We start from the raw sequence: 11,269 nt of genomic DNA, 5'->3' as shown, positions 1-11,269 counted from the left end.
ACTCGCGCCGCCTCCGCTGCGCACAGACGGAGATCTGGAGCAGAACTTTGACCAAGTTTCCATCATTTCAGTTGATTCCCGCAACCGCAGCAACCTGCTGCTGCCCGCCATCCTGCAGTATGAGTGCGAGGCGGAGATTTCCTTAGACATGTTGCCCTTCAGCTCCTCCGGACCCCACTGTTATGTTATTCCGGGTCAAATCCAGGACCTGTGAGCCCCCTGGAGCTCTGACACAATCAACACTCAACAGTGACTGCATGATGCACTGACGCAGAGGCGGCCTTAAGCATCCGGGGCCCGTTTCTAGAAGGTGCCCCTTCTCAAAATCTCCCTTACTTTTTATTCTCACTATAATAAAACTGTATTAAAGCAGCCTTATTCGACCAAAGTGGAGCCTCAGCTTTTCTGTTTTAAAGTGAAATTCCAGCGTAAAATCATCTATTTTTAGTCATTTTGCATCTTTTTCTAGTCATTTTGCATCTTTTTGTGGTGGTTTTGCATCTATTTTTAGTCATTTTGCATCTTTTTGTGGTGGTTTTGCATCTTTTTCTAGTCATTTTGCATCTTTTTGTGGTGGTTTTGCATCTATTTTTAGTCATTTTGCATCTTTTTGTGGTGGTTTTGCATCTATTTTTAGTCATTTTGCATCTTTTTGTGGTGGTTTTGCATCTATTTTTAGTCATTTTGCATCTTTTTGTGGTGGTTTTGCGTCTATTTTTAGTCATTTTGCATCTTTTTGTGGTGGTTTTGCATCTATTTTTAGTCATTTTGCATCTTTTTGTGGTGGTTTTGCACATTTTTCTAGTCATTTTGCATCTTTTTGTGGTGGTTTTGCATCTATTTTTAGTTATTTTGCATCTTTTTGTGCTGGTTTTGCATCTATTTTGGTTAATGTGGCCCGGGAAAGGGAAGTTTGGGGTCCCCTGCTAAAGCTGCTGCCCCCGCGACCCGACCCCGGATCAGAGGCTGAAGATGAGATGAGATGAACTGTTCACCTTCGCATCTGAGTCCTCATTCCTGCCCGGGCCTGACAGCTGTGATGGACGGGTCTGATACCATGGGGACTTATTTAACATAACTTCCTTTCTCATGATATGAGTGTGAACATGTTCATGAACATGTTCGACCGGAGCTCTCAGTGCTGCCAGTCACAAATAAAACCTTTTGTTGTTTAAAGTAATTCGACCCCCTTCAGTCCAACAAACACTCGAAGGTCGATCTCTTGTTCATCAGCCTCTTGTTTTATTTGGCTGCGAGTCCGAACGAGGGAAACCGCCTGCAATTACCTGAAGGGGCCAATTAAACACTGAAGCTAATGATGTCATTGTTATCTTTTGTCTTTGTTTTAACATATGAAAGGCGGGTTCAGTGAGTCACGTACGACCGGAGCACTCACATCAAACAAACCCAAAATGTCTCTGAGGGCGCCCTCCCACTGTGCCTCCGTCCCGTGCCCCGTGCTTTAGGGTCCTTGTCCCCCCCTCCAGGCCCGTTTGTACTCACACTACCTGGGCCTCGGAGAATGCTTCTTGCTGCCTATACGTCATCACGCCGTAACACGTCACACGCATTGATGACGTCATGGCGATGCGTGGCTTTGTTTCCAGATCTTTCCGTAGACCTCGGAGTTTTTGTGCGTCTTGTCAACTGTTTTTGAATCTTTTCATCGACCAAATCTGCAGTAAACACTCCACCTCCGCATCACACCAACGTGAACCTTTCACCGCCATTGTTTGAAATGTCCGCGCATGGTCCCTCCTTCTTTTTTCTACGTCCCAACAGGCGCACAGGAAATGACCTCAGAACCGCCGTAGGCCTCACGCTCGTACACGTGCACACGCTCGTGCTCGTACACGTGCAAACGTGCTTTACTAAAGCCCACCTCTCCCAAACGGGCCGTGGATGGCAAGCGTGCCGCTCCTAGACGCGGTACGGTTGCACTCACACTGGTCAAAGGAACCAGACTTTAGCCGTGACACGTGCTGGGGCACGGCACGGAGGCACAGTGGGAGGGCGCCCTTAGTTATAGCACGATTGAGCTAGCAAAGCAGTATAGTGTTTATATGTGTCGTATTTATTCAGTTTGAGGAACTTTCTGATGTCTCTAAGCTAATGTTAGCTTAAGTTTACTGGTAGAAACAGGGTCCTATGTTCTTTGGTCTCATAAGTCTAAAATAACCTGATCAGGTACAGTGGCAGGTTGGCGCTGCTCAGTGTCTGCGGTCTTGGACAAAAGACATCTACAGAACCATGGATAGATTGAAGCAACAGAGGTGGTTTCTACGGGAGCATGCCTCTGTTCCACGGGTCCTATGTTCCCCGCTTTGCATGTGACCAGGGAACATAGGACCCTTTGTTAAGACAAAGGTCCCCCGGTCTGTCTGTGTAGACCCTAACACTACCCCCTTACCCCGACCCTAACAGTAACCCCTAACTTTAACAAAATGCTGAATTAAGTGAAGGCAGAGAGGCCTATGTGACCGGGGAACATCAGACCCTTTTGGGGACAAGTGTCCCAAGTGACCAATGACTTCTAAGTCACAAAAACTCTCCAGTAAATGACAAAGCACAAAGTTTTAATGGTCAAATTTTTTATTAATACTTTTGAATCACATGCAGTTCAAAGTGGGTTGAAGCTCTAAGTCACCAAGCTCATCAATACAACTTCTGTTTTCCTTGGGGATCAGCCACAGGTGTTGTAATCTTTACAGGAGCAGTGACCACGACGACCGGAGGGGTGTCGGGTATGTACTCAGTGTAGCCAGAAGTGTGTTGCAGTCGTTTGTAAGCACTCCTGGATTGGATGAGGTAGGTTGGAGGTGGCAGGTCGCTCTCGCTCTGCAGGGTCTGACCCATACCTGCTCCTGTAAGGAATTAGAAAAATGTATCCAGCAGGGATGAGTGTCAAGTTTAAAATCAAGTACCTAAACTAACCTTATCATGCTACACTTTTTGAAATGCTGAGCCTCAGTATAATGTCTTTAGTTAGTAAAAAAAATAAGACTTACCAGTAATGGCAGCAGCTGCACTAGTGAAAGAGCCTGTTTCAGGGACGATGTAAAAACCATCATCTGCACCTGCACCGCCAGCAGCACCGCCGTAGCTAAGACCCATACCAGGAGCTGCACCGCCTGCGCCTGCACCGCCACCGATGTAGCCAAGATAATAACCAACACCTGCACCGCCACCAAGACCAGCATCTGCACCACCGGCGAGGCTGCCACGGAGGCCGCCGCGGCTACCACCGCCGCCGAGGCCAAGGCCGAAACCTCCAGCACCAGCACCGCCAGCACCTGCACCGCCAGCACCAATGTAGCGATAACCACCGGCAGCACCGCCAAGACCTGCACCTGCACCTGCACCTGCACCGCCAGGACCTGCACCACCAACAACGTAGCGATAACCACCGGCAGCACCGCCAGCACCGCCAGGAGCTGCACCTACACCTGCACCGCCAGCACCGCCACCAACAACGTAGCGATATCCCCCGGCAGCACCGGGAGCAGCACCTGCACCGCCAGCACCAGCAACTAAGCCAGGAATCCCAACGTAGCCCGGAGCAGCACCACCAGCACCTTGACCTTGACCTTGAGCAGGATTACCTGAACGGCCGTAGTAATTTTGACCTAAAACCAAAGACAGAAAACATGAGTGAGTGTAAAGTTAAAACTGAAGCTTCTGAACTAAGCATGTTAAGTTTTATGACTCAGTGCAGAAAAGTAAAGACAAAGTAGAAGTGAGGATCAAATGAGGCTCCAATCAGAACTCTGAGGAATTAAATGGTCTCAAAGCCTTTGAGGCAAATGTTCAGTGTTTGATCGTGAGATATCTTTGAAACTGAAATAAACCATTGGTGAGAGACATAATACCTTTTTGGACAACAGGTTTGCCTGGTGCAGCACCACCAGCGTAACCGCCCCAAAAGCCAGGGCCAGCATCTGCACCACCACCATAGAGACCACCACCCCCAAGTGCTCCACCGCCGTAGTAAACAACACCTGCATCTGCACCACCTGCACCACCACCTGCACCGCCGTAGTGACCTGCACCGCCGTAGTGACCAAATCCAGCATCAAAACCGCCTGAGCCTTGATTTATTTGACCTAAAACAAATGTTTTTAACCAGGAGGGGTTGAGTGTAAAGTAAAATTTCAGCTCATTGTCTTGGCTCTTAAAATAAGGTTGTACACAGGGGAACTGAAAGAAGACTTATTACCTTTTGGTGGGGTCTTGACTTGGATAGGGGTTTGAGTTTTTTGACCTCCTAAAACCAAAGACACAACATTTTTTAACCAGCTGCGGTTGAGTGTTCTTCTGAACTAATCATGTTTAGAAAAGGGTAAAGTATAAATGTAAGGCTGTCCAATCAGAACTCTAAGGAATAAACTGGTCCGTCTCAAAGCCTTTGGGGCAAATACGGCTGAACACAGGAGAACTGAAATAAATAGTTGTTGAGAGACTTAATACCTTTTGAGCCACCGACTGCGGCACCACCAGTGTAACCGCCAAACATGCCAGGAGCTGCACCACCTGCAGCACCACCTGCAGCACCACCGTAGAGACCACCTGCACCGTAGAGACCACCTGCACCTGCACCTGCACCGTAGAGACCACCTGCACCTGCACCGTAGAGACCACCTGCACCGTAGAGACCACCTGCACCAGCACCAGCATCAGCACCAGCACCAGCACCGCCGTAGGTAATATATCCAGCATCAAAACCGGCTGAGCCTTGATTAGTTTGACCTAACACCAAAGACAGACTACATTTTTTAACCAGGAGGGGTTGAGTGTAAAGTAAATTTTCAGCTCAGTGTCTTGTACGTTAAGGTTGTGCACAGGGGAACTGAGAAAAACGACTTATTACCTTTTGGTGGGGTCTTGGCTTGGATAGGGGTTTGAGTTACTTGACCTAAAACCAAAGACAGGTAACATTTTAGGGTTGAGTATAAAGTAAAATTTCAGCCCAGTGTCTTGGCTCTTAGAATAAGATTGTGCACAGGAGGACTAAAAAAAGTAATTGATGAGAGACTTATTGCCTTTTGGTGGGGTCTTGACTTGGATAGGGGTTTGAGTTACTTGACCTAAAACCAAAGACAGAAATTTGAAGTGAGGATAAAATAAGGCTCTCCAACAAGTCTGTGAAGGTTCTCAAGTGTCCAGGTCGCCGTCAACCTCAAAGCAGTTTCAGTCCAAAGCAACTGGACTCGGTTATTTGTCAGGAAGATGTTTCACCTCCGATCCAAGAAGCTTCATCAGGTCATGTACGCTGAGACTGGACCAGGACCAGGACCAGGACCAGGACCAGGACCAGGCTGGGACTGGTCCATCTAACTGGTGTGGAGGTCCAGGTCTTTAACCTCTCACACGTTGACGATGTCACTGGAACCCTTTGTGCTCCAAGTGCCAACGACCGTTTGCGTACATGAACTGATGAAGCCTCTTGTACGAGAGGAGAAACGTCTTCCTGACACAGAACCAAGTCCAGCTGCTTTGGACTGAAACTGCTCTGGGGATAAGGCTCTCCAATCAGAGCTGTCTTTGGCTCTGTACACAGGAGAACTCAAGTAAACCATTGTTGAGAGACATAATACCTTTTGTGGTTTTGCCTCCAGTGTAGTAGTTAAAGGGAAGTGGATCAACAACCAGTTCTGGAGCAGAACCACCTCCCATGAGACCAGCCCACATGCCACCAACTGCTCCACCTCCAATAACTGCTGGACCTCCGCCATGACCAAATCCAGCATCTACACCAGCATCTGAACCACCACCTTGGCCTTGGCCTTGACCTTGACCTTGGCCTTGACCTAAACCAAAGACAGGTTTTGTTTAACCAGCTGAGGTTGAGTGTCAGGTTAAAATATAAGCTTCTGAACTAATCACGATAAGGAGAAACGTAAAAAGTGATGATCAAATAAGGTCCTTCACTCTGAACTCTGAACATTTTCCTTCAAGGCACTGAGACCATTTCATTCCTCAGCGTCTGGTCGTGAGATAGCTACACCTCGGCGTCCGACACCTGCTTGAATCTGAGGTGTTTGTGAAGAAGCAAAACTTAAATTTGCATTCTGACACCTTGCTTAAAGCAGAATCAGGCTAAAAATCCCTGTTCAAGCAACAGAGGAGCTCATTTCCACAACATCTGAAGAACCATGAAGATTATTGAAAGTGGCCATAAATGCCCAGATTAAGTTTGGTAACACACCTGCATAGGGATAACAAAGTCCACTGCTAAAGAGCAGCAGGCAGATCCAAGAGACTCTGTAAGACAACGACAGGAAAAGCAAGTTATTTTCCTCCAAAGGCTGAATTGAGCGAGAACTTGAACAATCATGGACTAAAAGCCCTTGAACTAACCTCAAAGTAAGTCCGAGCCCCATGTTGTCCTCCGCAGCAGTAGCAGCTTATCCTGGGAAGCCTGTAGAGGTTGGAGACAGAAGTGCTGTGAACTGAATGGAGCTCCTCTGGCCTTATATTGCTGCAGACTGGACGAGTCCTCGCCACGTCACACCCTCTAATCTAAAAAGTAACTTGTAACTACAGTTGTCAGACAAGTACATTGGAGTCCCGTCTTTTAATGAGACACTCAAGACGAGAGAAAGTGCTTTTATCCGGGTTCATTCGCACCTGCAGGCCAACTCCACCAAGACTCATATCAATGAATTCATTGAACTTGCTTCATTTTGTAGTTAGTGACATTTCAAAAGGTCTGAGGTACAACGCTGCGACTCTCTACTTCGTTACAGTAAGGAAAACACTTCCCATCCTTCCCTCTTAGTTGTCTGTATCTCATTGGCTACTTCTGTTAGCTGTTTGGCACGCTCGTCGTGTTTACTTGAACTTTACCTTGCACCGCAAAGAAGTCAGTGCGCTCTGACAGTGTCAGTGCAACCTTGTCAGAGTGCCTCCGTCCCTCCCTGTCAACCAATCAATAGGTTTTTATTAAGTGCTGGATTACACACACGACCAATAACACAGAACAACAGAACACACAGCCACGCAGAATAATGTAGAAATAATACACATGAAGACAAAACAACCACAAAAATGTCATTTTTCATTGAGTTAACTCAACGTTATCGACGCACGGACGAATGGAAAATACGTTTCCCTCCAACACACGGTGCAATAAGCACAAAGGACTCAAATCACATAAAGAGAAGTAAAACAAAAGACCTGGTGGGGTTTACTTCATCACATCCTTGTAACAGTTTGCACTGAAGTACATTTTTCAGACACAACTTTGCATTAATGTGAAAGAACTAATGAAGTAAATGTTACTTTAGAAGAAGAAGAATTACTTTATTTATCCCGCAACGGGGAAATTTAATTTTTTCACTCTTATTATTAATCATGTTCTACACACACACACACACACAGACAGGACCTATACATGCAGTAAAGGAGACTTGGTGCCCTGCTCAACAGCACCTCCGCAGTGCCCAGGAGATGAACTGGCACCTCTCCAGCCACCAGTCCATGCTCCATTCATGGTCCACACAGGGACTTGAACCAGCAACCCTACGGTTCCCAGCCGAGTCACCTCTGGACTGAGCTGCTGCCGCCCTGAAGCAGCGATCGGCGTGTTTACGGGTCGAGGACGCAGGAAAAGTGTAACTCCATCGTAAAATCCTCCTCCAGCGTCTTTTTCTGAATGAAGTCTGAAACATTTTCATAGAAAGGAAATTGCTGTGAAAAGTAGATTTCAGTGCTTCGATCTGATGATGATGACATGATCCTGTATGTGCACTTTACACATCCTGCAAATACGATGAAGTCTCGTTAACAAGACGTATCTGTGAAGGGGGGGGGGGGGGGGGCATTTTTTAATAACTGTATATGTGACTCTGACAGCTGATGTCAAGACCAACACAGTGATGTGTCATACGTGTGTTTATGACGCGTTAGCGGTGAGAGAAAGTTATTGATAACTTATATCCTGAAATGCATCATGAGCAACAACTTTGGTGCTGGTGCTGGTGCAGGTGAATGTGCAGGTGCAGGTGCAGGTGCAGGTGCAGGTGGTTGTGCAGGTGGTTGTGCAGGTGGTTGTGCTGGTGCAGGTGCAGGTGGTTGTGCAGGTGCAGGTGGTTGTGCAGGTGCAGGTGCAGGTGCTGGTGCAGGTGCAGGTGGTTGTGCAGGTGCAGGTGGTTGTGCAGTTGCAGGTGCTGGTGCAGGTGCAGGTGCAGGTGCGGGTGCGGGTGCAGGTGCTGGTGCAGGTGCAGGTGCTGGTGCAGGTGCAGGTGCAGGTGCGGGTGCGGGTGCAGGTGCAGGTGCAGGTGCAGGTGCTGGTGCGGGTGCAGGTGCAGGTGCAGGTGCTGGTGCTGGTGCAGGTGCAGGTGCAGGTGCAGGTGCGGGTGCAGGTGCAGGTGCAGGTGCAGGTGCAGGTGCGGGTGCGGGTGCGGGTGCGGGTGCGGGTGCGGGTGCGGGTGCAGGTGCTGGTGCTGGTGCAGGTGCAGGTGCAGGTGCTGGTGCAGGTGCAGGTGCAGGTGCTGGTGCAGGTGGTGATGCAGGTGCTGGTGCAGGTGCAGGTGCAGGTGCAGGTGCGGGTGCAGGTGCAGGTGCAGGTGCAGGTGCAGGTGCAGGTGCAGGTGCTGGTGCAGGTGCAGGTGCAGGTGCAGGTGCAGGTGCTGGTGCAGGTGCAGGTGCAGGTGCTGGTGCAGGTGCAGGTGCAGGTGCAGGTGCAGGTGCAGGTGCTGGTGCAGGTGCAGGTGCAGGTGCTGGCGGTGCTGCTGTAAATGTGCAGTGTTCTCTTCCTGTTCAGAGAATTTATTACAGGGATAAAACGTGTAAATATTTAAACTGTTCCCACTGAATTTTCATTTTACTTTGTATAAAATAATTAATTTAAAACCTGTTTCCTTCAGACTGTACTAACGGTGTTTGTCCTTTAAACCTCCAGGAAATGATCAGAATCAAAGTTTTTATGTCTCATGTTCTGTGTTTGTGTTTGTTTTCTGCCTAAATATCATTTTAAATCAAACACAGCAGCAAAACACCTTCTGATGCGTGTGTTTGGAAATAAACAGGAAATCAAATGTGTCACTAATTCACCGTAAACTGGATTAAAGGACGTTCGTGTGTGTTTTAAAGTAAGTTTATTATTAATAAGTACAATTTTGTGTTATTATAATATTAATTTCCATTATCAGGGACAGTGACGTGTGTTTGTGAATGTTTTTATGGTAAAACAGATAAAATAATAATGATTAAATCAACTTTGACCCAAAGGAACACGGTGAAGTTTGTGTTCACGACATGAAAAACACACATAATCACGTCCGTTTCAGGTTTTAACCAGTCGTTAAATTATGAAAAGTCTTTAAATATGAAGCAAAAACAAATGATGTTAAACATGAAGTTAGAGATGTTCAACACTGACTGGGGTCTAACTGAGCCTCAGGAGAACAGCAGGGTTAAGACATTTAACTAAACTTAAACAGCACAAAGTAAGATTCATCAGACTTCCCTTTGTCTGTTTGTGTCTGCAGAAGAGTTATCTTTGGATAAACCCTCATTCATCACAACAGGAAGTGTAGAAGAAGAAGAACAAGTACCGTATTCTCCGCACTATAAGGCGCATAGAACAGACGCTACAGTGGAGGCTGGGGTCACGTTCTGCATCCATTAGATGGAGCTGCGCTAAAGGGAACGTCAACACAACAGTCAGGGGAGGTCGTCTTGTTGCTTCCATTGATTGGTTCATGTTCAACTCTCTGGCTGCTGCTCTATTCCCGTGTTCTACTGCGTGACTAATGGCCTTGAGTGTAAACTCTGCGTCGTAAGCGTGTCTCTTAACAGGAGCCATTTTGGGCTCTTTACACAAACACACACATGGAAATGAAACGGCACGCTTCACGCAGTCGTATATCTCAACATGCACCGCGCGTTACTTCTTCTACGGGGGAAATAGAGTCGGCGGCTGCTCACCGTAGTTGGAGACCTGTTGTGGCTCAATATTGGTCCATATATAAGGAGCACCGGGTTATAAGGAGCACTGTCGGCTTTTGAGACATCTGAAGGTTTTAAGGAGCGCCCTATAAAGCGGAACGTACGGTAGTTTGGGCCATGGAAAGAGCTCATTGACAGCTTTAACTTAATATCTACACACAGCAAAGATCAAGATTAGAGAACAAAGTATTAACTCTGGATTTAGTCCAGATCTGAACCCCATAGAGAAACTCTGGAAAATCCTTGTCAACAAAAGTCTGTTTGGGCCGTGACTCGGTGACAGAAGGTCGTAGAAACATGAAGTTGGTTCCTTAAATGTGTTAATGTACGCGCTTTCCAACGGTGCCTCCCCTGAGTGCGTCCGACCTTCTGTTCCTGAGATACGACACGGTTATCGCAAATATGAGAACGAGAGGCTCCATTTACAGGAAATGACTCATCCGTGCTTAAAGGTTATTTAAAGTGTTCAGTGAATTTATTACAGGGATAAAATGTGTAAATATTTAAATAGTTCCCACTGAATTTTCATTTTACTTTGTATAAAACACTTAGATTCATTTAAGACATTTAACTGAACCCTTAAATATCACAAAGTAAGTGATATTGTCTGTTTGTGTCTGAGTTATCATTGGAAAATGCCTCATTATCATATTTAATGGAAAATCCTTGTCAACAAAGTAATGTGTACGGGGCGGCTGTGGCTCAGTGGGAGAGTGGGTCGTCCTCTGTTCGAGAGATTGGCGGTTTGATCCCCACCTCCCCCGGTCCACATGTCGAAGTGTCCTTGGGAAAGACACTGAACCCTGAATTGCTCCTCGTGCTGCACATGAGTGTGTGACTGTGTGTGAATGGTTGGATTAGATGGTCTGTAGACGTCCACTGCATCAGTGTGAATGTGACAAACACTGTGAACGCGCCTTGAGTCGTCAGAAGACTAGAAAGGCGCTTTAGTTTAGTTAGTTATGAAACATGTGGTTGAGGCACAGCTGATCTTCTCTCAGTGTTTCACAGTAAATCCAGTTTGAATCCTTCGCTCTCTAGTTTTGACCTGTTTGTGATGATTGTTGGTTCATATTCAGACTTTGCAGACGACTAAAACGTCTATAATGATAATAAATCAACGCTCTTAGGACCCGAGATGCTGCTAAAAGCCACCAGACGTGTTCGTAGTGAGCGTGCAGAGCATTAAATCACAGACGGGGGTTTTAACGTGTGACCAGACGGGACGGGACACATCTTTGACCTTCATGGTGCAGGTTTGAACGGTCACTCGAGTGCCCGCGAGCGCGTCCGTTAGAAACAAACAGTGGGAGAGTCT

General features: G+C 47.0%; 1 protein-coding gene across 1 annotated transcript in view; it reads left to right on the top strand.

Moving 5' to 3' along the window:
* Positions 1-214, top strand: part of LOC310960879 (D(5)-like dopamine receptor) — a gene marked incomplete at its 3' end in the record, with an annotated part of 1,323 nt that extends 1,109 nt beyond the window's left edge. Inside the window, exon 1 of the mRNA XM_083932716.1 lies at positions 1-214. This exon is cut by the window's left edge and continues 1,109 nt beyond it. Coding sequence (XP_083788842.1) covers positions 1-214 — 214 coding nt within the window.
* Positions 215-11,269: the final 11,055 nt, after the last annotated feature.

Source organism: Echiichthys vipera (assembly GCF_963691815.1).
Source record: "Echiichthys vipera genome assembly, chromosome: 18".
In the NCBI taxonomy this organism is placed as follows: domain Eukaryota; kingdom Metazoa; phylum Chordata; class Actinopteri; order Perciformes; family Trachinidae; genus Echiichthys; species Echiichthys vipera.
Note: the sequence above shows the minus strand (reverse complement) of the source record. Positions and strands in the feature narration are given on the sequence as shown.